Consider the following 26,153-nt stretch of genomic DNA (forward strand, 5'->3'; position numbering starts at 1 on the left):
ATAGATAAATATTCTATGGAGCATTTAAACCTTTATGGAGCATTTTAACTTTTTTTTCCTGAATGAAGTCGTAACCAGTTAATTACCTTAATCGCTGATGTGAATATACATGTGGTCAACTTTAAAAGATGGCTAGACGAGCTCTGACGTGAAATCATCACTTCAGGTCAGGAATTTAACATCACGCTCAGGTTTAGGCTATGAATGAATACATGGGAATCATGTGTGAATCGTGTGATACATTAACAAAGACATTTCAAGAAGTGGAAAGTGTATATGATGTCGTATCTTAGTCAATGTTACACTTGATAAGCTCCAGAAACAAACAATTTACAAAGACCGCAAACGGAGTCAAGACCGCGTCCATCCGATCTGAAATCACACCGTGCACATTTTCATCCATAAGGTTTATACTTTAGAAATATTGGCTGCATAGATTCATAAATTTGTTGTAATTTTGGATATTTAAATGTCGCTTTATCCTGGTGCTTTTTGGATAATCAGTCAAATGAATATTTTTTCGGTTTTAAATCATTATCCATGCCTTTCCGAATAAGGTATTCAGCTTTGGGCACATCCCTATCCCACAGATGCTCTATTGGATTGAGATCTGGGGAATTTGGAGGTCAGAGCAACACCTTGAACTCTTCATCATGTTCCTCAAACCATTCCCGAACAATGTGTGCAGTGTAGCATGGTGCATTATTCTGCTGAAAGAGGCCACTGCCATCAGGGAATACCACTGCCAAGAAAGGTTGTACATGGTCTGCAACAATGTTTAGGTAGGTGGCATGTGTCAAATTGACATCCACATGAATGGCCAGACCCAGAGTTTCCCAGCAGAACATTGCCCAGAGCATCACAAACTCTCCACCGGCTTGTCGTCTTCCCATAGTGCATCCTGTTGCCATCACTTCCCCAGGTAAATGGCACACACGTACGCGGTCATCCACGTGATGTTAAAGAAAACGGGACTCATTGGACCAGGCGACCTTCTTCCACTGCTCCAAGGTCCAGTTCTGATGCTCATGTGCCCATTGTAGGCATTTTCGATGGTGAACGGGTCATCATGGGCACTCACCACTGCTGATTGGGAGCACACCACAAGCCTAGCCATTTCAGAGATGCTCTGACCCAGTCGTCTGGCCATAATAATCAAAGTCAAAGTCACTCAGGTCTTTACTCCTGCCCATTTCTCCTGCATTCAACACATTGACTATGAGAACTGATTGTTCGCTTACCATCTATGATCAACGTTATTCACGTCACCTGTGAGTGGTCATGATGTTTTGGCTCATCTGTGTATATATATATATATATAAATACACTGGCGGCCAAAAGTTTGGAATAATGTACAGATTTTGCTCTTATGGAAAGTAATTGGTACTTTTATTCACCAAAGTGGCATTCAACTGATCACAATGTATAGTCAGGACATTAATAGTGTGAAAATGTACTATTACAATTTGAAAATATAAAAAATAAAAAAATGTTCAGAACTTCTTAAACTACTTCAAAGAGTTCTCATCAAAAACTCCTCCACATGCAGCAATGACAGCTTTGCAGATCCTTGGTATTCTAGCTGTCAGTTTGTCCAGATACTCAGGTGACATTTCACCCCACACTTCCTGTAGCACTTGCCATAGATGAGGCTGTCTTGTCAAGCACTCCTCACGCACCTTACAGTCTAGCTGATCCCACAAAAGCTCAATGGGGTTAAGATCCATAACACTCTTTTCCAATTATCTGTTGTCCAATGTCTGTGTTTCTTTGCCCACTCTAACCTTTTCTTTTTGTTTTTCTGTTTCAAAAGTGTCTTTTTCTTTGCAATTCTTCCCATAAGGCCTGCACACCTGAGTCTTCTCTTTACTGTTGTACATGAAACTGGTGTTGAGCGGGTAGAATTCAATAAAGCTGTCAGCTGAGGACATGTGAGGTGTCTATTTCTCAAACTAGAGACTCTGATGTACTTATCCTCTTGTTTAGTTGTACATCTGGACTTCCACATCTCTTTCTGTCCTTGTTAGAGCTAGTTGTCCTTTGTCTTTGAAAACAGTAGTCTACACCTTTGTATGAAAGTATTGTATAGCCTTCATTCCTCAAAACAATGATTGACTGACGAGTTTCTAGAGAAAGCGGTTTCTTTTTTGCCATTTTTGACCTAATATTGACCATAAAACATGCCAGTCTACTGCATACAGTGGCAACTCAAAAACAAACACAAAGACAAAGTTAAGCGTCATTTAGCGAACCAAATAGCTTTCAACTGTGTTTGATATAATGGCAAGTAATTTTCTAATACCAGATTAGCAATTTAGCATGATTACTCAAGGATAAGGTGTTGGAGTGATGGCTACTGGAAATGGGGCCTGTCTAGATTTTATCAAAAATGTCTTTTTTCAAATAGTGATGGTGCTGGTTTTTTTTTTACATCAGTAATGTCCTGACTATACTTTGTGATTAGTTAAATGCCACTTTGGTGAATTAAAGAACCAATTTCCTTCTGAAATAGCAAAATCATTTCGGAAGGAAACTGGTTCTTTAATTTAATTTCGGTGACGCGAATAACATTTATCATCTCCTAACAAGGCCAGATGTCAAGGTCTGGGTAGATTAGAACAATCAGTTCTCATAGTCAATCTGTTGAATGCAGGAGAAATGGTCAGGAGTAAAGACCTGAGCGACTTTGACGAAGGTCAAATTGTTATGGTTAGATGACTGGGTCAGAGCATCTCTGAAATGGTGAGGCTTTTGGGGTTCTCCCGGTCAGCAGTGGTGAGTACTTACTGACAGTGGTCCGAGGAGGGACAAACCACAAACCGACGACAGGGTTATTGGCGCCCAAGGCTCATCGATCTGCAAGGCTATCTCGTCTGGTCTGAACTGACAGAAGGCCTGCTGTGGCACAAGTCACAGAAAATGTTACTGATGGTTATGGGAGGAATGTGTCACAACACACAGTGCATCGCAATCTGCTGCGTATGGGGCTAGAGTGCCCATGATGACCTCCGTCCACTGTCGAAAGCACCTAAAATGGGTACGTGAGAGTCGGAACTGGACCTTGGAGCAGTGGAAGAAGGTCGTCTGGTCCGATGTGTCCCATTTTCTTTTACATCACGTGGACGGCCGCGTACTCATGCGCTGTTTACCTGGGGAAGTGATGGAACCAGAATGCACTGTGGGAAGATAAATATTTCACAACTATTTCAACTAGATGGTGAGTAGGTTAATGCCATTTAACCAATCTGATGTGGTTGTTGAACTTTTGTGGCATAACTGACCAGAGACAGCAGTGTAGATGTCAGCTGCTGTTCTCTCTAGTTTGAGTTCGGTCCGGTTGCCATGGCAACTCCATTACAGCTAGTCTTTATTTGTTGTGAAGTAATAAGTGTCTCACCTCAAAAAAAAAAAAAACAACAAAAAAACATACCCTCTGCTCTCAGATGCAGTAAAAAGTGCCTCAGAAATACGTGATGTCGAGATTCTGTCAGGCTTTTTATAAATATGTAAATATTCTAATGTTATTTTCATAACTTAATACATTTATATTTTTTGTTGTGAAATAAAAGTGTCTTTCTTACCTCAGAAAAGCGAACTCTCCTGTAAGATGCATTTCCACTGTGCGCGCGCTGTAGCTGGAGGCGTGTGCGGATTTATATCTTGTGCGTTTCCCATCCATTACTACATAGAAGTCCACTGTTTATGAGTATCATCTTAAATATATTTTACCTTGCAAAAAGTAGGCTAACACATTCTGTCTTGAGAGAGGTGTACTTTTCCTATGTTGCGAGTGGAGACGTTTTAAACATTTTAAATAGCAAACTCTGTTCATCATAACACGTTAGGAGAACATGTCTTTATCCAGAGGACCTGCACGTTGCAAAGTTATTGTGTTTTCAATGTGTTATTGTGTATATATGGAGGCCTTTGATTAATGCACATTTTGTGGATGTCTCGCTCCAGCTGATCTAGCCCAATTTAGGTCACTGGTAATATTTTTCTTTTTCACTTGAAGACATGTCAGGCTCTTAAATTGTGCATTGGAATCAGAAATGTCATGTGCAAATAATTAATCATCTGAGAGTGTAAATCAAACGGATATGTACAAAAGCAAATAATGCATGAAATAATATGTAGTATGTAAACATTGTTTTATACTGACACATTTTTTTTAATTATTAAATCTATATTTAATTGATTAAATCTTAAGATGTAATACCTATCCCAGTATTCTAATTACAGATGTATAAAACTTGAATGATAGCAATTATGAAACTGCTACAACAACAACAAAATTTATTTTAACAACATTAAATCTTAAAATGTGTTAGCTGGATATTAATTTAATACTCCATAGTATGCGTGATGATGTGCTTGACTTATTTTAATTATTAATTAATCAATGGAACTTTCCTGGCGAACCCAGGGAGAATGTTAGAGCGTCCAAAGGCCTACTTGGAACCAAAAACCAATGTTTCAAAAACGTTCTTACCAAAAACTGTTATCTGGATTGCCATTTCTAAATTTAAAGTGCACCTCTTTGCATTTAGGGGAGATATGAAACAAAAGTAAAATGTACTCTTGATTTCACATGCTGATTTTCTTTTGTAACACTTAAGGATGTAAGCTCTCCTTATTGGTCCAGGATAAGATGTTTTACAAGACATTGTCCTAAAAAATTGTGTATTTTTTATCTATAAAATTTAATTAATCTGGTCGCCATGTATTTTGGGAATTGTCACTGTAGATCTGGTCACAGTGTCAGTAGAGCATCATTTGTGCAGGATGTAGTCTGCTATGTACAGTAAGTGATATTAAGAGTGAACATTAAAACAGAAGAAGAATCTCCGACACATGTTGTGACGTCATAAGCGCTGCGACACGACTGAATCTTCAGTCTGTTGAGAAACTTTTGTGGATAAAACCAGTTTTCTTCTCTTGCTCTGCATCTAGGCACCTAACTTTTGTGTAAAAACAAAAATCAAGTTAAGAAACATTGTTTTTCATGTGGATTCCGCTTGTTTACGGAGGTTTCACTGAGATATCTGAACAAATTAAAGAAGATATGTTGCTGTAAGTAATTAAATTGGTTAGTTTTACCCGTTTTTATTTTAAATTTCCCCCGTATCAGACGTTTTAAGTGCATTGGACGATATTTCAAGAGTGCGTAATATTGATAATCTCTTAGAAGTCACTATATTGTCAATTAAAGCTATGTATTCATGTAATGAAGTAAATAATGAAACTACGTGTTAAACATGTGAATATATTTAGGACGGGCTGCATCATATCTAACTATCTATGAATGAGAGGTGCGAAACTGGGACGCTCGAGCATTTGCGCGCGTGAATAGATGCTGGTCCTAATCCAATTAGGTGTGTTCGATTTGAACTGCATCTCGATTTACCGATCGGTGAGATTTGCCGGGTGCACTCGGGGGAGAAGTTGAAAAGAGAGCCGTCAAACTGGACACTTTGCGTATCCTTTTGTTTCCTTAAGGGTCACATGCAGCAGATAACGCGATGTTTGCTCTTAAGTGCAGATGAAGTAACCAGAAATATGAAGTAACCATATGTATTTATATAGAATACATGCTGCTTAATACAGTGCGTGTGTACAAGATGAAAGTCCAATATAAGCCTATATTATTTAAATACTAAAAAGGATTCAATGTTTTAATCTAGTTTTTCTTTTCCTTTTTATGAAGAGAAAAAAAAAATACTTATAAAAACATAGATTTGTGAGAGTTTAGTGGAACTGGAGGTGTCAGAATAAACATGGTGATGGCATACTACCATTCTTACTATTTCTGCCATAGGTGGCAAAACTCACATTTGAGCCATTGCAGTCACGAAGAAGCGTTTGAAGAAGTAATCGCCAGTAAACAACAGGAGATGAATTTGGAAACAACAACAGTCGATGTGCAGGTGTGAGGATGTCTGGAGATACTTGCAATTGTACAGTGGCAAATTCTCTGGGCCAGCAAAGCCTTCTCTGCTGGCCTAACATGCCAAATAAATCTTTTTCATCCTTTCATTTTCAATCACCTTTTTGCCTATGTATTTTTAATCGCTCTCCACTCTTAATTTATCTACAAACAGATAGAGAAAAACGAAAAGTTTATCCAGTCAGAATTTATTCCTTGATGCTTTCAAGCGAAGCGTGACGGCTGTTTCACAAATCACATGCCCGAAGCAGCGTGTGAATCTGAGCTCCACCCCCTCAGGCCTTCAGAATTTCCACAGAATCCCTCAACAGTGCAAATGAATGAGCAACTAATGTCAAATTCATCAGCCAATCAGATTGATTTATTTGTTCTTGGCGAGTGTGATCTTTAGGATATGTGCCGGTCGAGGCCTTCTAGCTGGCCTTGAGTGATGCAGTCACGCTTTAAGTGACGTAATTTGAAAGCGAAGAGCGCGAGATAGTCATCACTGCCACATCACCACTGAGAGAGATCCTTATGGATTTAAAAACACGAGACGTTCTGCATGACCGTGTGATTGCTTAATTTATTAAACAGGAAAGGAGGACTGATTTTCACTTCAAGCAAATTGGTAAGTGCTTTTTGCATTGTTATAGCAACATCAGGAGTTTTCTAAGTGTAAATTAGGCTGCTTGAGCATTCAGTGTCGGATCAAGTTTTGAAAAGTAGTGCCGCGTTCCATTTACAACTTCCTACTAGGAAAAGTGCAATGGAATGCATCTTGAAGTCAGAATTACAACTTGTAGGCTCGTTCAGAAATTCTCAACTCTGATTTCGCCGAGATGCAGGGGCATGATGTCACACCAACATTTTGACACTCAGGGAGATATACAAAGTAAGTGATAAACATTCACTTTATTAAGTAATATCGATAAATGAGTTTGTTTCCACATAACATGATATTAAAGCTTGTTTAACAAACGCCTGCAGAAACAGGTGTATAAAACATTATATTCTCTTTTGATAATCGTACACCTGAAGCACAAATGTTATCGCTGCAGCATTGTTTATCAGTTGGGTTTCTAGGAGAGATCTCTAATGAGAGTCAAACCCCTGCTAAGCTAATGGGAGCGTTGCAGTTTTGTTTCCTTAAACGTCATCTTCCGAATATTGGGGAATGGAATGCATTTTTTGATATTAGATATCAAGTAGGAATATCCCTCATCCAGCTTGAATGGAATGCAGCATAACCGTGTACCCTGACGAAATGAAATTTATTGTAAGCAACATTTATATTGCAAATATTATTAGATAGACCTCTTTGGTAGATTCATATGAAAAATTATGATTTTTGAATGTCTGTTCGGAGACGTTCATTTCATGAAACAGTCATGATACAGTTAAAATAAGGCTTGCTTGAGCATTAAGTGTCATTTCAAATTCTGGCTTTCGTGCGTGGACGTGTTTTTAAAATTTCATTTGGTATTATTAGTTAGCTGCAAAATAATGTATTATGCCCAAAGGCATAGGGTGTCTTATTCAATGTGAAACTGTTTTCTTAATGGCATGAATCACACTGAAGGCCTAGACATGCACGGCCCACCACTGCATTTGTATAACTCTAGTTTGAAGGAGATGAAGACTAAGTATGTGTCTAAACTCATGAGGAGGAATAGTCCAGTATCTCATATGGGTGCACGGTCAAATTAAGTATACTTTGGGCTTAAACCACACCTCAAACAATCCCCAGTCAACCTCCCCACGTATCTCACTCAAAACTCTCACGTAAGAATTGCGTTGTGCGTGAACATTTAGAAAGTTTTGACTGAAAACCTGTCCCCCTGTCAGCATCACGGAGAAGCCATCCAGTCTTGAACACTCGCAGCCCGGTATCAACTCACTTACTGAAGCACCCACATAGAGGCCGGGTGTACTTAGTTTTTCTGTGTTCCAGATTGAATCTGATCGCACCCGGCCAACCACGTTGCCTTTCAAAGTATACTTTTCTGACAGAGAGCGAAAAACGAACGCATTAGACGCATGCCCTCTACAACGTCTTTGTGATACTCTTTTAGTACAGTCAATGGCCGGCGCATGTGCAAACGATGTGCACAGAGGAGGACCACGTCCATGGGTCTAGAAAATCTGGGCCGGAGCGATCAGCAATGGGGAAAACCGAAATATACTTTGGCCTTAAGAGTTTGAAGCACCTGTCTTATGAAAATGTCATGTGGTGTTATGAATAATCATGAGATAGCGCCTTCTCATTGGAAACATTTCTACACTATCTGACCCTTAGAATTAAATCTGCTTGACATGCTGCTGAAGATGGAGTTTGTTAAAGAGGAGTTTAAAGAGGAGAGTGAAGACTTCATTATTTCAGAACCATTCAGACTGAAGAATGAAGAAGATACTGAGGAGCAAAAAGGTTAGTGCCCATTTTTTTTTTTTTTTTTTTTTTTTTTTTTAATGACTGGTAGATCTAATCCCTCTGTCATATTTTTATATTTGAGAATCCACCCACTACTTTGGCAGCCATCTTGAAACTTGACAAAAACATACTGTTGCGAACTTGTCCCACAGCCTTCATTGGATCTTTCTCAAATTTGTGTCGGAGCACTATGAGACACTGCTGGCTAAAAGTTATCAAAAGCTTTTTGATAAACCAAACCGTTTTCTTATAACGCATCAATGAATTCAGCAGCGAAGACAGCAAACAGGAAGAACAGCTGTATCTCAACAATGCTTCGTCCTATTGAACCAAAACTTGATATGCTTTATTAGGACCATGATCTTAGGGTACATGGCAAGTTTGGGGACATCACCACCTATGGGCCAAGAAATCTCAAAATGGGTATTTTTCCCATAAATTCTGTACTGTATGTCCTAAAATCATCAGCTCAGTGTTTTTTTTATTTTTGGGTCATACGGAATCAGATGATAAATAGCACTGCAAAAAACAAAACAAAACACTATCTTACCAATGTTTTGGTATATTAAAACAAAACTTGTTAAACATCAAGCACCATGCCCTGAACTTACTTGAGCAGTTTGGCAACAGTGCCACTTAATGTAAAAAAAAATAAAATCATATAAAGTCCTTATAACTTTAGAAATCCTTTGCATAAATTCGTGACTCTGCTTTTGTTCGATTCCTTGCGTCATTCTGAGATAAATGATACCCATCTTTCCGAAGTCTGCTACATTGCATGTCCCCAATTTTGACTTTCATTTACATCTGCCGTTTCAAACTCGTCCTTCAGCTTTCATCAGATCATTCCTAAATTTAGGAGAGATAGTCCCAAGACCCAGCTGCTAAAACATTTGTCATATTCTGAAACTTTTTCATGTAACATTCTTCTCACCACAATTGTACAGTGCAGTTATCTGAATTACCGTACACTTTGTCTGTTCAAACCAGTCTGGCCATTCTCTGTTGTCCTCTCTCATCAACAACAGCAGCATTCAGAGTAAATTCTAGAGACAGTTGTGTGTGAAAATCCCAGGAGATCAGCAGTTACAGAAATACTCAAACCAGCCCGTCTGGCACCAACAATCATGCCATGGTCCAAATCACTGAGATCAAATTTTTTTCCCCATTCTGATGGTTGATGTGAACATTAACTGAACCAGATGGGCTGGTTTGAGTATTTCTGTAACTGCTGATCTCATGGGATTTTCACACACAACGGTCTCTAGAATTTACTCAGAATGGTGCCAAAAACATCCAGTGAGTGGCAGTTCTGTGTACGGAAAGGCCTTGTTGATGAGAGAGGCCAACAGAGAATGGCCAGACTGGTTCGAACTGACGAAGTCTACGGTTACTCGGATAACCACTCTGTACAATTGTAGTGAGAATAATAGCATCTCAGAATGCTATTCTGAGATGCTGGTTGGCATTGTTTTGGCGGCACGAGGTAGACCTACACAACATTAGGCAGGTGGTTTTAATGTTGTGGCTGATCGGTGTATATCCCGAAGTTGAGACAGGGAAATAAATAGAATAATATTAGCATAGATGCCATTCACTTTAAAGCAGAATTATAGAATATGAGAAGTGTTTCCAGTTCTGGCAGACATGACTAATGCAGCATAACCATGAGTTGATGGATAAATTAGGTGTATGCCTGGTTTAAATTTCTTGGTTCTAGTCAGCACTCTAGCTGCTGCATTTTGAACAACTGAAGTTAATTTGTTAAACCTACAGGACATTCTCCCTGTAATGCATTACAATAATCTAGTCTTGAGCTCATGAACACATTAATTTGTTTTTCGGCATTAGAAACTGAGAGCACATGTTGTAACCTACAATATGTCTGAGGTGAAAGAATGCTGTTCAACAAACATTGGAAATGTGATTTTCAAAGGATAGATTTCTATCAAAATGTAACACCCAAGTTCTTTACTCTAGAAGACGGCATAACATTATAACCATCGAGAGTCAAATAATATTCTAGTTACTTATTTTTAGAGATTTTTAGTCCAATAATTAAATCCTCTGTTTTGTCAGAATTAAGTAGAAGGAAAATGGTAGCCCTTCAATCCCTGATGTCATTGATACATTTTGCTTATTTGGCGAATTGGAAAACTTTGTTGGGTTTTGAGGAAATATAAAGTTGGGTATCGTTATTTTAACAGTGAAAACTAATCCCATGGTTCCTGATAATGTCTCCCAGAGAAAGCATATATAACGAAGAAAGCAGAGGCCCTAAAGCTGAGCCCTGTGGCTCTCCGTATTTAACTTAGTTTGATCTGACACTTCCTCATACACAGACAAAGTCGTAGCGGTTGGATAAATAGGGCCTAAACCAAGCTAATAAATGCCAAAATAATTCAAAATAAGAGAATGTTGTGATCTATGGTGTTGAAGGCAGCACTAAGATCTATTAGCACTAGAAGAGTGTGGTGATGTGGGCGTGGCTGAGCGACATCTGTGGAGAGTGAGGCCGGGAGAGGAAGAACGGTAAGGATTGACACTTGTGGGAAATGATCTCTAACAGCTGTTCTGTGTTACAGTGAGAGCTGTTGAGGGATAAAAAGGGAGTCCAGAACACTGGAGGGGAGAGAGAGAGAGAGACCCATGCAGCAGTGATCGTGTGTGTCTTTGATTATGTTGTGCTGAAAATCAAACTTGTGTGTCAAACTGAAAAGTGTGAATAAAGAATTATGTGGACTGTTCACCTGACCCCCGCTTCATCCTCCATAGAAGAGCTAGAGATGTGTCACAGTGGTGCGGAAACACGGGATTAGGAGGAAGAAAACACAGTCATGGAGTCCTCACCGCTGGCTGAAGTGTTCAAGACCCTCGCCAGCATCCACCAAGCCCAACATCAGTCTCTGCTTGAGCTGCGTATGGAACAGGAGCATTGGTTCTGGGAGCCCTTCCAGGCTCAAGCGGAGGACCGGCAGGTGCTACAGAGCTTGGTACACCAGGAGGGTCCAGCTAGCCCTCTTCTTCTCCCTCTCTCTCTCTCCCCGACATGCCACAGGCCACCCCCGATCGAGCAGGAGCGTACCGGATACCTGTGAGTATTAAGGGGGGTACATATTAAGCCTTGGTGGATTCAGGTTGTAATTAAACCTCCATTCACCAATGCTTGGTTCAGTCTGAGGATATGAGCCAGCGGGTGAAGGTAAGGTGTGTGCATGGGGATATTTAAAATGACCCTGTAGTGATGGTCATTATTCAGTTTCGGGGACAAAAGCATAGTGTTGAGGCTGTGGTTCATCTCCACCTCTCCCATCCACTAATTTTGGGTACGAATTGGCTGGAATTCGCAACTTTATTGAGGGGAATATGTGTGGATGGGTCCAGCAACAAAGGGTATTGGTGTGTGGTGTGTGATTCGCTGAATGGGTAGGCATCTCTGTCAGCTCCACATCAGGAGGACATAAGGGAAGGGCAAGTCTTGGCTTCCCCAGCCCTTAGAGGATTCCCTGCAGGGGATTTCCCTCTGGAGCAGACGCGAGATGAGACTCTTCGGCATGCCTTTGACCAAGTGATTGATGGTCAGTGCCTCCAGCCAGACGTTGCACTTGTATATCCGTATTTTTAAGTTATCAAGGATCGGTTGTATCGAGTGATGCAGGATTCTCAGACAAAGGAGGATACAACCCAATTGTTAACACTGCAGAGACGTTGGGAAATGTTATTCCAGTTCCATGTTGTTCATTATAATCCGATGGCGGGTCACTTAGGGTAGCAAAAGACACTGAACTGTCTAATGACCCATTTCTATTGGACGGGCATTCGCGGAGATGTTCGCAGGTGGTGTGCGGCATGCCATGAATGTTAGCTGGTGAATCTGCTGGCCACCCCAAGAGCGCCATTGCGCCCCCTTCCATTGATCAAGGTCCCCCTCAAAAGAATTGGAATGGATCTCGTTGGGCCATTAGAACAGACGGCATGCGGGCATTGCTTTGTGTTGCTTCTGGTGGACTACGCAACACAATACCCAAAAGCAGTGCCTCTGCACAACATTTCAGCGCGAAGTGTTGCAGAGGCACTCTTCAGAATAATCTCCCAAGTGGGGATTCCGAAAGAAATCCTCACTGATCAGGGCACTACGTTTGTCACGTACACTACGCGAAATGTACAAATTATTGGGGATTAAATCAATTCGGACCAGCATTTACCATCCCCAAATGGATGACTTGGTTGAACGATTTAATCAGACCCTAAAGAATGTGATTCATAAATTCATGCACGAACACACTCGAAATGGGGACAAGTGGCTCGAGCCCCTATTATTTGCAGTACGCGAGGTCCCGCAAGCCACCGGCTTCTCCCCATTCGACCTCAACTGTGCAGCGTGCTCGACGTCCTATGGGAAAATTGGGAAGAGGGACCTTCAAACAGCAAAAATGAAATTCAATACTCAAAATCAAAATCAAATCAAATCACTTTTATTGGCACACAACCATATACACAAGTGCAATAGTGTGTGAAATTCTTGGGTGCAGTTCCGAGCAACATAGCAGTCGTGACAGTGATGAGACATATGCCAGTCTACAATAAACATCAAATTTACACAACACAATTTAAAATCTAATATACACATACAGGTGCATCTCAATAAATTAGAATGTCGTGGAAAAGTTCATTTATTTCAGTAATTCAACTCAAATTGTGAAACTCGTGTATTAAATAAATTCAATGCACACAGACTGAAGTAGTTTAAGTCTTTGGTTCTTTTAATTGTGATGATTTTGGCTCACATTTGACAAAAACCCACCAATTCACTCTCAAAAAATTAGAATATGGTGATATGCCAATCAGCTAATCAACTCAAAACACCTGCAAAGATTTCCTGAGCCTTCAAAATGGTCTCTCAGTTTGGTTCACTAGGCTACACAATCATGGGGAAGACTGCTAATCTGACAGTTGTCCAGAAGACAATCATTGACACCCTTCACAAGGAGGGTAAGCCACAAACATTCATTGCCAAAGAAGCTGGCTGTTCACAGAGTGCTGTATCCAAGCATGTTAACAGAAAGTTGAGTGGAAGGAAAAAGTGTGGAAGAAAAAGATGCACAACCAACCGAGAGAACCACAGCCTTATGAGAATTGTCAAGCAAAATCGATTCAAGAATTTGGGTGAACTTCACAAGGAATGGACTGAGGCTGGGGTCAAGGCATCAAGAGCCACCACACACAGACATGTCAAGGAATTTGGCTACAGTTGTTGTATTCCTCTTGTTAAGCCACTCCTGAACCACAGACAACGTCAGAGGTGTCTTACCTGGGCTAAGGAGAAGAAGAACTGGACTGTTGCCCAGTGGTCCAAAGTCCTCTTTTCAGATGAGAGCAAGTTTTGTATTTCATTTGGAAACCAAGGTCCTAGAGTCTGGAGGAAGGGTGGAGAAGCTCATTGCCCAAGTTGCTTGAAGTCCAGGGTTAAGTTTCCACAGTCAGTGATGATTAGGGGTGCAATGTCATCTGCTGGTGTTGGTCCATTGTATTTTTTGAAAACCAAAGTCACTGCACCCGTTTACCAAGAAATTTTGGAGCACTTCATGCTTCCTTCTGCTGACCAGCTTTTTAAAGATGCTGATTTCATTTTCCAGCAGGATTTGGCACCTGCCCACACTGCCAAAAGCACCAAAAGTTGGTTAAATGACCATGGTGTTGGTGTGCTTGACTGGCCAGCAAACTCCCCAGACCTGAACCCCATAGAGAATCTATGGGGTATTGTCAAGAGGAAAATGAGAAACAAGAGACCAAAAAATGCAGATGAGCTGAAGGCCACTGTCAAAGAAACCTGGGCTTCCATACCACCTCAGCAGTGCCACAAACTGATCACCTCCATGCCACGCCGAATTGAGGCAGTAATTAAAGTAAAAGGAGCCCCTACCAAGTATTGAGTACATACACAGTAAATGAACATACTTTCCAGAAGGCCAACAATTCACTAAAAATGTTTTTTTTATTGGTCTTATGATGTATTCTAATTTTCTGAGATAGTGAATTGGTGGGTTTTTGTTAAATGTGAGCCAAAATCATCACAATTAAAAGAACCAAAGACTTAAACTACTTCAGTCTATGTGCACTGAATTTATTTAATACATGAGTTTCACAATTTGAGTTGAATTACTGAAATAAATGAACTTTTCCATGACATTCTAATTTATTGAGATGCACCTGTAATTACACACAACACAATATACAAATAATAACATACAATGTACATTATACAATACACACAATATAGAATACACATTATACAATAAAAAAAATAAATAGTATGTATAGTATATATAAAATGTAGAGTATGTTGTATTGTACTGTATTGACATTCAGGCTGTCGGTTCATAGTCAGTTGCCAGTGTGTTGTTAAGAGAATATAATTTATGACAGTCCAGTGTGAGGTAATAAGTGCTGATGTATATTGATCGTGAGAGATCAAGAGTTCAAAAGTCTGATTGCTTGGGGGAAGAAGCTGTCATGGAGTTGGCTGGTGCGGGTCCTGATGCTGCGATACTGCCTGCCTGATGGTAGCAGTGAGAGCAGCCCATGGCTTGGGTGGCTGGAGTCTCTGATGATCCTCCAAGCTTTTTTCACACACCGCCTGGTGTATATGTCCTGGAGGGAGGGAAGCTCACCTCCGATGATGTGTCTGTCAGTTCGCACCACCCTTTGCAGGGCTTTGCGGTTGTGGGCGGTGCCATTGCCGTACCAGGTGGAGATGCAGCCAGTCAGGATGCTCTCTACAGTGCTGGTGTAGAACCGTGTGAGGATGTGGCGGTTCATTCCAAACTTCCTCAGCCATCTCAGGAAGAAGAGGCGCTGATGAGCCTTCTTCACAACGGCCTCAGTGTGGATGGACCATGTGAATTCCTCAGTGATGTGGACGCCCAGGAACTTCAAGCTGCTGACTCTCTCCACAGGTGCTCCTTTGATGGTGATGGGGCTGTGTTCTCTTTCTCTCTTTCTGAAGTCCACCACAAGCTCCTTTGTCTTACTGACGTTGAGGGAGAGGTTGTGCTCCTGACACCAGCGTGTCAGAGTGTGCACCTCCTCTCTGTAGGCTGTTTCATCATTGTCAGTGATCAGACCTACCACCGTCGTATCATCAGCAAACTTAATGATGTCATTGGAGCTATGTGTTGCCACACAATCATGTGTGTACAGGGAATACAGGAGTGGGCTAAGAACAGACCTGTGGTGCTCCAGTGTTGAGGGTCAGTGATGAGGAGATGTTACAGCCCACCTTCTAACCACCTGGCGTCTGCTTGACAGGAAGTCCAGGATCCAGCCACACAGCGAGCTGTTTAAGCCTAGCTTTCTCATCAAGCTTGGAGGGCACTATGGTGTTGAATGCAGAGTTGTAGTCTGCAAACAGCATTCTCACATATGTGTTCCATTTTTCCAGGTGGGAGAGAGCAGTGTGTATTGTAGATGCAATGGCATCATCAGTGGAGTGGTTGTTGCGGTAAGCAAACTGCAATGGGTCCAGTGAGGGAGGCAGCACAGAGCAGATGTAATCTCTGATTAGTCTCTCAAAGCATTTGCTGATGATGGGGGTCAGAGCAACAGGACACCAGTCATTTAAGCAAGTGATTTTGGATTGCTTTGATACAGGCACAATGGTGGACGTTTTAAAGCAAGTGGGGACTACAGACAAAGAGAGGGAAAGGTTGAAAATGTCCGTAAAAACACCAGCCAGTTGGTTCGCACACGCTCTAATGACGTGACCCGGAATGCCGTCTGGACCCACGGCTTTATGGATATTCACCCGTCGGAAGGATCGGGTTACATCCACTACAGAGACGGAGAGTGAACTAACCTCTGTAGGTTCAGCCGCGAGAGCTCTCTCTACGAGGGCTGTGTTATTTCCCTCGACCCGTGCATAAAAAGTATTTAGCTCATCCGGGAGAGAGGCAGCGGTGTTCACTGCAGAGTTTTTATTCCCTTTAAAGTCTGTGATGATATTAATTCCCTGCCACATGCTTCTTAGAGTTGGTGGTGTTAAACTGTCCTTCAAAAAGCAGAGGTCCGCGCATTAAGTGCCGCGTGAACATTGCTGTTAATACAAGGTTTCTGGTTCGGGTAGATCTGTATTGTTTTGGACGGAACAACATCCTCTACGCACTTTCTGATGAAACACGTTACGCTATCAGCGTAAACTTCGATGTCCTCATCAGAGGCGGACCGGAACATCTCCCAGTCCGCGTGATCAAAACAGTCTTAAAGCATAGAGTCTGATTGGTCCGACCAACACTGGATCATTCTGAGGGTGGGTGCTTCCTGTTTCAGTTTCTGCCTGTAAGCGGGCATAAGCAGAATGGAAGAGTGGTCCGATTTGCCAAATGGTGGGCAGGGGAGGGATTTGTAGCCATCCCGGAAGGGAGAGTAGCAATGGTCCAAAACCCGGTCCCCTCATGTGTTAAAACTGTTGTGTTGTAGGTATTTTGGTGCAATTGATTTAAAATTGGCTTTGTTAAAGTCCCTGGTCACAATGAACGCAGTTTCCTGCTTGCTTATAATCCCGTACAGTTCCTTGAGTGCCCGGTCTGTGTCGGCTTGTGGGGGGGATGTACACAGCTGCAATAATGACTGCTGTGAATTCCCTCGGTAGCCAGAATGGTCGACACAGAAACATGAGAAATTCACCAACTCTGCTTTTACCTGAGAGGTCTTTCGCTCTGTCCGCACGGAGAACCCCGCGGATTCAATGGCTGAGTCTGGAATCTCCGCAGACATCCAAGTTTCTGTAAGGCAGATAATGCAGCAGTCCCTCGTCTCTCGTTGGAAAGAGATCCACGCTCTCAGCTCGCAGAGCTTGTTGTCCAGAGACTGAATATTTGCCAGTAGAATACTGGGTAGCGGGGGTCGATTTGCTCTGTTTCCCCTTTTCCTTCTGAGTTTTCGTGGCTGGGCAGCCCAGACAAAGGGCTCCACTGGCGTGTTTGTAAACAGCAGGTCGGCATTGAGGAATTTGAAGTCCGGTTTACGGTGTGTAATTGCAGAACCAATGTCCAAAAGTGTTTGTCTGTCATAGACAATAAGGCAGACAACATCCAAGACAAAAAACATAAGAATTGTAAACAAAACAAACAAAAAACTACAATGATGTTTCGGAGCTCACAACGCAGCAGCCATTCTTGGTGCCATCTTGAGTCCTTAATACTTTCTTAACCTGAGAGCAAAATTCCATACACTGTGTCAATTAACACATTTGCATTTATTCATTTGGCAGATGCTTTTAGGAAAACATAATGCGAATCATCCTAAGGAGAAAGTGGTACGAAAAGTGCCATATTACAGAGTTTCACTAGCATCAGAATAGTAGCATTCAAAACAGATTAAAGTGCAACAAGACATTTCTTTTTCTTTTTAGTGACAGGTTAAGTGCTCATGGAAAAGATGTGTTTTTAGCCATTTTTTGAAGACAGAAAGTGAGTCAGCTTCATGGATAGAGTAGGGAAGGTCCACCAACATGATGAAGCCGAAAGTCCGGGAATGTGTTTTGTGCCTCTGTGTTGGTACAACAAGGCAACGTTCCTTAGCCGACTGCAGGCTTCTAGTGGGCACATAGCTCTGCAGAAATTATTTTAGGTATGCTGGAGCAGACCCAGTGACTGTTCTGTATGCCAGCATCAGAGCCTTGAATTTGATACATGCATCAACTGGCAGCCAGTGAAGAGAGACAAGGAGTGGTGTAACATGCACTCTCTTTGGTTCATTAAAGACCAGACGTTCTGGATCATTTGCAGGGGTCTAACTGCACATGCAGGGAGGCCTGCAATGAGAGTGTTACAGTATTTCAGTCTAGTTATGACAAGTGACTGAACAAGCAGTTGTGTGGCATGTTCAAAGAGGAAGGGTCTTATATTCCTGATATTGTAGAGTGTAAATCTACATGATCTTGCGGTCTTTGAGATGTGTTCTGTGAAATTTAGTTTGTTATCCATGGTTACCCCTAGATTTCTGACCTTTTGGAAGGCGTTACTGTAGTTGCACCAAGCTGCATGGTGATGTTGTGTTCTACAGCAGGATTAACTGGAAAGACAAGTAGTTCAGTCTTGGCTAGGTTAAGTTGCAGGTGGTGTTCCTTCATCCAGGCTGAGATGTCTGCCAGGCAGACAGAGATTCGAGCAGTCACTGTGGTGTCATTGGGATGGAAAAACAGTAGAGTGTCATCAGCGTAGCAGTGGTAAGAGAACCCATGTGCCTGAATGATGGGTCCCAGTGATGTTGTGTATATAGAGAAGAGAAATGGCCCAAGCACTGAACCCTGAGGTACCCCAGTAAGTAGCTGATTTGGCTTGGACACCTCAACTTTCCAGCCTACCTTGAAGGACCTACCTGAGAGATAGGAATTAAACCAGTCAAGCACAGTTCCTGTGATGCCCAGTGAAGAGAGGGTGGAGAGTAAGATCTGATGGTTGACTGTGTCAAAGGCAGAATCAGAAAGGTACAGCAGAATCAGGACGGATGATCTGGATTCAGCTTTCGCCTCTCTCAGCGACTCAATGACGGACAGCAGGGCAGTCTCGGTGGAGTGTCCACTTTTGAAGCCTGACTGATTGTCATCCAGCAGCTTGTTCTGTGAGAGAGAGGCAGAATTTGATTGAAAACTGCCCTTTCAAGTGTTTTTGCCATGAATGGAATGAGAGAGACTGGTCTGTAGTGTTCTACTTGTGTGGGGTTAAGTGCGGGTTTCTTCAGCAGCGGGGTTACTCGAGCCTGCTTAAATGTAGTGGGAAAAGTGCCTGTAAGTAGAGATGTGTTAATTATGTGTGTGAGTGCATGTAGGATGGATGGAGAGATGGCCTGGAGAAGGTGAGAAGGAATGGGCTCAAATGAACAGGTGGTGGGGTGGTTGGAGAGGAGAAGTTTAGAGACCTCAGTGTCAGTCAGAGGAGAGAACATAGAGACAGAAGAGTTGCATACAGGAGAATGGTGTTTGACAGGGTGTGGTGATGAGAATGTATTGCTGATGGTTGTAACCTTATTTGTAAAAAATGTGGCGAAGACATCTGCTGTCAGTGATGTGTCAGGCGGTGGAGGGGGAGGACAGAGAAGTGTGATGAATGTTCTAAACAAGCTGCGAGTGTCTGTGGTGCTGTTGATCTTGTTCTGGTAATAGGAAGTTTTTGCAGATTTAACGTTATCTGAAAAAGTTGCAAGTGGAGACTGATATTTACCTAGATCTGCTGGATCTTTAGATTTCTGCCATCTCATCTCAGCTGCCCTGAGGTCAGTCCGATGTTCATGAAGGACGTCAGAGAGCCAGTGGCTGGGTGGTGTAGTACGTGCTGGCCTAGAGGAGAGAGGACAGATGCTGTCTAGACAGGTTGTTAAAGTAGAGCTTAGTGTGTCTGTGACAGTGTTTACATCCAGGGTGGAAAATACATTTTGTGGGGGAAGAGAGGTAGAGACAGCAGTGGAAAGGCAAGAGGGTGAAAGAGAACGGAGGTTACGGTGAAAGGAAACCAAAGGTGGAGTCTGTTTTAATGTAGATAGGAGAGTCATGTTGAATTGAACAAAGCAGTGATCAGAGACATGTAAAGGAGTAACAAGAATATTTGAGTTGGTACAGTTATGTGTAAAAATTAGGTCCAGCTGGTTGCCCAATCTGTGAGTTGCTGTAGTGCTTAGTCTTTCCAAGTCAGTTGAGGCCAGAAGAGTATTATGTTCAGTGGCCTGGGGCTTGTCTTAATGTATGTTGAAATCACCAAGAACCACAAGTGGCTTACCATCCTCCGGGAAGGAGGACAGCAGGACATCCAACTTCTCGAGAAAGTTTGTCAGCTGACCTGGAGGGCGATAGATGACAACAACATGTATTTTTGTGAGTTGCATTGTAGTAATAGCATGGAATTAAAAAGTAGTATTGTTACATAGAGAAGAGTGTGGTGAAAAAGTACAGTTGTTTGGAATGAGCAAACATGTTCCCCCACCCCTAATAGTGTGTCGAGGGGTGTGAGAGAAGGAGTTGTTGGAGAGAGCAGCATGTGTTGCTGTATCCTCCGGACGTATCCATGTTTCATGAAATGCAGCCACGATCAGATGGTAATTTTTAACTTTGATAAGTGCAGACTCCGTATTATGATGCAACCTAAATCCTAACTGGAATTCTACACAGATACCATTTCTCTGTAAAAATGAACATTGTTGGGAGGACACTAACTTTTCTAGAATTCTAGTATTTTCGATATAAATGGGAGATTTGAGTTCGATCTATAATTAGCTAATTCTCTAGGATTAAGCTGTGGATTCTTGATAAGTAGTTTGCTAACTTTGTTTATTTTTTGTTTATTTTTTTTTATCCCCAATTTGGAATGCCCAATGCACTCTAAGTCCTCGTGGTGGCATATTGACTCGCCTCAGTCTGGGTGGCGGAGGACGAATCTCAGTTTCCTCCGTGTCTGAGACCATCAATCCGCGCATCTTATCATGTGGCTTGTTGAGTGCATTACCGCAGAGACGTAGCGCGTGTGAAGGCTCACGCTATTCTTCGCAGCATCCACGCACAACTCACAATGCGCCCCACCGAGCGCGAGAACCACACATTATAGCGACCCCGAGGAGGTTACCCCATGTGACTCTACCCTCCCTAGCAACCAGGCCAATTTGGTTGCTTTGGAGACCCGGCTGGAGTCACACAGCACGCCCTGGATTTGAACTCGTGACTCCAGGGGTGGTAGTCAACATCAATACACGCTGAGCTACCCAGGCCCCCATCTTCCAGTTTAAAGTTTCTTGGGACATGCCCTAAGGATAGCTAGATGTTAATAATATTAGGAAGAGGTTCTGATATTATAAGAAACACCTCTTTCAGGAGCATAGTAATTTTTGGGTCTAGCATACATGTTACTTTTGATGCTTTAATAAGTCTTGTTAGCTCTTCCTGGCCCATGACAGCAAATGACTGAAATTGCTCATAGGGTACATTGTACATTGACAGAGACACTGTCTTCTTGCTGTGGCAGACAGTTGCATAATTCCAATTTTGTTCCTGATGCTTTCAATTTTATCAGTAAAGAAATTCATAAAGTCATTACTACTGTATGCAGTGGAATGTCTGGTTCAGTCGAAGTTTTGTTCCTTGTCAATTTAGCCATGGTACTGAATGAGCACCTAGGATTGTTGTGATTATTTTCTATGAGTTTGCTCAAATATGCAGACCTGGCATGTCTGTAGCTAGAGACACTCCTTGCATGCACCATAAAACACACCAAATTTGTACTCTTGTGCTCCATTTTCCAAGCTGCGTGAATGTGATCATTGCACCATGGTGCAGTGCTTTTCTCTTTGACTTTCTTTAATTGAAGTGGGGCGACACTATCTGGAGTGTTAGCGATAACTGTATCCATATTTTCTGTGACTAAATCCAGTTCTACTGAACCTTTTGGCATTATGAGTATTTGAGTCAGTATTTGGAAGATTATTAGTAAAGCTATATTTAGTGATCAAAAGTATAATTCTGCCTGATCGATGACGTAGCGTAGATTGAGTGACCTTAGCTAAGCGCAAGATGCAAGAGGTTAGGTAATGATCTGAGATGTCATCGCTCTGTGGCAAAATTGCTGTATTATCAACATCAGATTCATATAAAAGAATTAAGTCTAGTAATTAAGAGTTGGTACTGTCACATTTTGTCAGACCTCAACAGAGTTGAGAATATCAATAAATGCTAATCCCGTTTTCATTATCTATATGAATGTTGAAGTCACGAACAATTAGAGGTCTGCCCACATTAACTACTAGATCTGACAGAAAATCAGCATTATCACTAAGGAAATAAGAATATGGCCCGGGTGGTATACAGCTCTGGGAAAACAATTAAGAGGCCACTCCAAATGTTCAGTGTCTCTGGATTTACTATTTATAGGTATGTGTTTGAGTAAAATTTTTGTTTTGTTCTATAAACTGACAACATTTCTCCTAAATTCCAAATAAGAATATTGTCATTTAGAGCATTTATTTGCAGAAAATGACAACTGGTCAAAATAACAAAAAAAGATTCTGTGTTTTCAGACCTCAAATAATGCAAAAACAAGTTCATATTCATTTGTAAAAAACACACTACTAATATTTTAACTTAAGAAGGGTTCAAGAACCCATATTTGGTAGAATAACCTTGATTTTCAATCACAGCTTTCATGCGTCTTTGCATGCTTTCTACCAGTCTGTCACATTGCTTTTGGGTGATTTTATTCCACTCCTGGCTCAAAAATTCAAGTAGGAATTCAACTGACACTGGAATGGAATGGCTGCATACATGTAGAGATGCTGATTTAAGAAACATTCAGAGTGGTCTCTTAATTTTTTCCAGAGCTGTATATACTGTAGCAAAAGGCAACAGATTTTTTATTTATATCAGATGATGTCACATTAAGCACGTCAAAAGAATTAAACTTGTATACTGACCTCTGAGTAACACTAAGAACATACAATAAATTGTAGCAACACATCCTCAACTCTTCAGGCGGGCTCATGTTTATAATAACCTGGGGGTGTAGACTAATTTAAACTAATACTGTATATTCATCTGGTTTAAGCCAGGTTTCTGTCAAACAGAGTGCATCCAAACTATGATCTGTTATAATTTCATTTACAATTAGTGCTTTGGATAAAAGATTAATGTTTAGTAGCCCAAACTTGATTTGATTTTTATCTGAAATTTTTTGGTCATTTTCTAGTTTTACATAAAGCTTTTTCTGAATGACTTAAGAGTTTTGTGTTTGGTTGCTTGAGGAACAGACTCTATATGATGTCTGGGTGATACAGTCTCTATGTGTTGTAGTTTGTGACCTGTGTGATGTCTCAAGGCAGCTAGCAGATGGTCGGTTAAGCCAGTCTGTCTGCTTCCTGACTTGGGCCTCTGAGTCAGTGATCTGAAAACAGCTTGCAAGAATGTGGTCTTATATGAGTGCTGTAAATTATCTCAGACCAGGGGGAGCTATTGCATTTAATTTGCTTTAAATCCAGCAGTTCGGATTTTACCATATACAGTACATGCGTTGAATTTTTTAAATATTTGTGAAAAATATATATTATTTTTTTTCTCCAATGATTACTTCAAGTCTTTAGCTGTCTCTCTAGGGTTCTTTTTGACCCTTTTGAGCATTCTGCGGTGTGCCATTTGAGTCATCTTGGCTGTACGGCCACTTCTATGGAGAGTAGCTACAGTACTAAATCATTTCAATTTATAGACAGTTTGTCTAACCGTGGCCAGATGAATATCTAAGCTCTTCAAAATAACTTTGTAACCCTATCCAGCTTTATGCAAAGCAACAATTCTTGATCGTAGGTCTACTGAGATCTCTTATTTGCAAGGCATGGTCTACGTCAGCAGATGCTTCTTGTGAATAGCAAACTAAGATTGCTTTTTATAAGTCAAAGTAGCTCTAACCCACACCTCCAATTTTGTTTCATTAATTGGATGCCAGGTTTGCCAACTCCTCACTCTAATTAGCTTTTGTTGACATCATTGATTGTACACCTCTGAGCCCAGCATAGTTTAATCAGACTGGTTTGATTGTACGTGCAAATGTGTTAATAATATATAATAATAATATTATATAATTTATTCCCCTATATATTTGAATGGGTAAAAGGGGTTGTAAAAAATCTAGGTGGGCATTCACCATCCCAAAAAGTTAATTTCGTACCCTGTTTGTCGTGTTTTCAAGGAAAAAGCCCCTGAACAGAAGAATGAAACTTTAGTATAAAAAAAAAGATCACATTGAAATACATTTTCCTCTGGTGCTTTCTGCTATTGATAATGTTCACTTTTATCTAATTTCTTTACACATTTTTGCCACTCGTATTGATTTTTGACTATTTTATATTTTCATTTTAGAGCTGATGGAAGTGAAAAAGGAAAGTCAAGAACTGACTGAAGTGGAGGAGAAACATCAGTATCAGAAACCTGATCATTTTGTAAGTGCAGAAAAGTTTAACATTTGCTCACAGACTAAAAAGAAATACTCACAAAAAAGAACTCGAAGAACAAAAACAGAAATTCTGTGTGGAAAGAGTTTCACACATAAAAGAAATCTTCAAAGCCACATAAGAATTCACTCCAGAGAGAAACCTTTCATGTGTCTTCACTGTGGAAAGAGTTTCACACATAAAGTAACCTTGAAAAGGCACATGAGAATTCACATTGGAGAGAAGCCTTACACATGTCTTCACTGTGCGAAGAGTTTCACACATAAAATAAATCTTCAAAGCCACATAAGAGTTCACTCTGAAGAGAAGCCTTACACATGCCTTCAGTGTGGAAGAAGTTTCATAGACAAAAAAACCCTTAAGGATCACATGAGAATTCACACTGGAGAGAGGCCTTTCACATGCCTTCAGTGTGGAAAATGTTTTGAACATAAAAGAAGCCTCAAAATTCACATTGGAAATCACACTCGAGAGAAACCATTTGCATGTCTTCAGTGTGGGAAGAGTTTCAGAAATAAAACAACCCTGAGATCTCACATGAAATGTCATTCAGGAGAGAAATTACACCACTGTTCTCAGTGTGGCAAAAGTTTTGTTCAGGCAAGATATCTCAAAATTCATCAGCGCTATCACTCTGGAGAAAGGCCATTTAACTGTGATCAGTGTGGTCAAAAATTTGTCTGTTCATCACACTTAAAAGCACACTTGAAAATTCATGGTAATGAGAAGCCTTACATGTGTTCCCTTTGCGGAATGAGTTTTTTACTGCTGAGCAATTTTAAACAACACCAGGAAATACATACTGGTGTGAAAGCTCATGTGTGCTGTGAATGTGGAAAAGCCTTTGGCCGATTCAGCAGCTTAAAACGGCACCAAAGTGTTCATACGGGAGAAAAACCTTACAAATGTTCACTTTGTGAAAGTAGTTTTGCTTATCCAACACACCTGATAACTCATGAGAAAGTGCATACTGGAGAGAAGACATATGACTGCACTCAATGTGGGAGGAGTTTTAGCACATTAAGTAATCTACAGAGACATTTAAAGAAGAATTGCCCAAAGATGTCACAGTGAGCAAACTTCATCTTGAGAATCTTTGTCATGTGAAATTTGTGAAACTTTTAAAGATGTGCTGTGTCTTAGAGAGACTACACGAGTGATATGGTGTTGGAAGCTTTATAAGGAACCAACACTTACAATACAGGATGAATGAAATGAGGAAAAAATGCTATTTTGGCCATACCAAAGCCTATTGTCAAAGACACTATAAGGATGAGATGAGTCATAACTATACATAGGAATAGGAAAACTGTAATGCTAAATATGGTGACTGGTTGGAATGGAAAACAGTAAAAGAGCAATTACATTTTTTGATATAGAAAACCAATGTGAATTTCTTTTTTAGCATGCTTTTAGCTAAAGAAGCACAATTTAGAACACTATTGTTGCCAGATTTTATTTCTGATTTGACAAATTTTGTACAGATAATCTTGAAAAACAGTTTAAGATTTCAGTCTTTCTCCAATCAAGCAGATTGGAGGTGTATGCACTGAAAATAGCTTCCCAGGTGCATTACAAACATGGCGGACCAAGTGACCGGAGATTCCTTAATGGACTTTGACTTTGCTGTTGAGTAATGTGTTTAAAAAAATCACTTGGGCTTAGATGTATAATAGTTTATGATTGAGGGAACATTAATAACATTTTATAAGGTGTTGTATACTATTGTGTATTGATTATATATTTTGCTGATTGCACTGTAAAATTACCAGAAATAAAAAGGATCTAAATCTTGTTGGGGAGAGTGTGGTAATGTGTCAT

General features: G+C 40.9%; 2 protein-coding genes across 4 annotated transcripts in view; both read left to right on the top strand.

Annotated features, from left to right (window-relative positions):
- Positions 1-26,153, top strand: part of LOC127442934 (gastrula zinc finger protein XlCGF8.2DB-like) — a 171,061-nt gene that overhangs the window by 56,381 nt on the left and 88,527 nt on the right. The window lies entirely within an intron of this gene.
- LOC127442893 (gastrula zinc finger protein XlCGF52.1-like) lies at positions 4,884-26,127 on the top strand. Of its 3 annotated transcripts, none has more exons than XM_051701229.1 (3): positions 4,884-5,073; positions 8,226-8,354; positions 24,241-26,127. In XM_051701229.1, the coding sequence occupies exons 2-3, from the start codon at positions 8,243-8,245 to the stop codon at positions 25,404-25,406; spliced, it is 1,278 nt and encodes a 425-aa protein (XP_051557189.1). In that variant the 5' UTR covers positions 4,884-5,073; positions 8,226-8,242; the 3' UTR covers positions 25,407-26,127. The 3 variants fall into 3 exon arrangements, with proteins under 3 accessions (XP_051557189.1, XP_051557188.1, XP_051557190.1); XM_051701228.1 differs by lacking the exon at positions 4,884-5,073 and adding an exon at positions 6,610-6,821; XM_051701230.1 differs by lacking the exon at positions 4,884-5,073 and having other exon boundaries at positions 6,864-8,354.

The sequence above is a fragment of the Myxocyprinus asiaticus genome, chromosome 6, assembly GCF_019703515.2.
Source record: "Myxocyprinus asiaticus isolate MX2 ecotype Aquarium Trade chromosome 6, UBuf_Myxa_2, whole genome shotgun sequence".
Lineage (NCBI taxonomy): Eukaryota > Metazoa > Chordata > Actinopteri > Cypriniformes > Catostomidae > Myxocyprinus > Myxocyprinus asiaticus.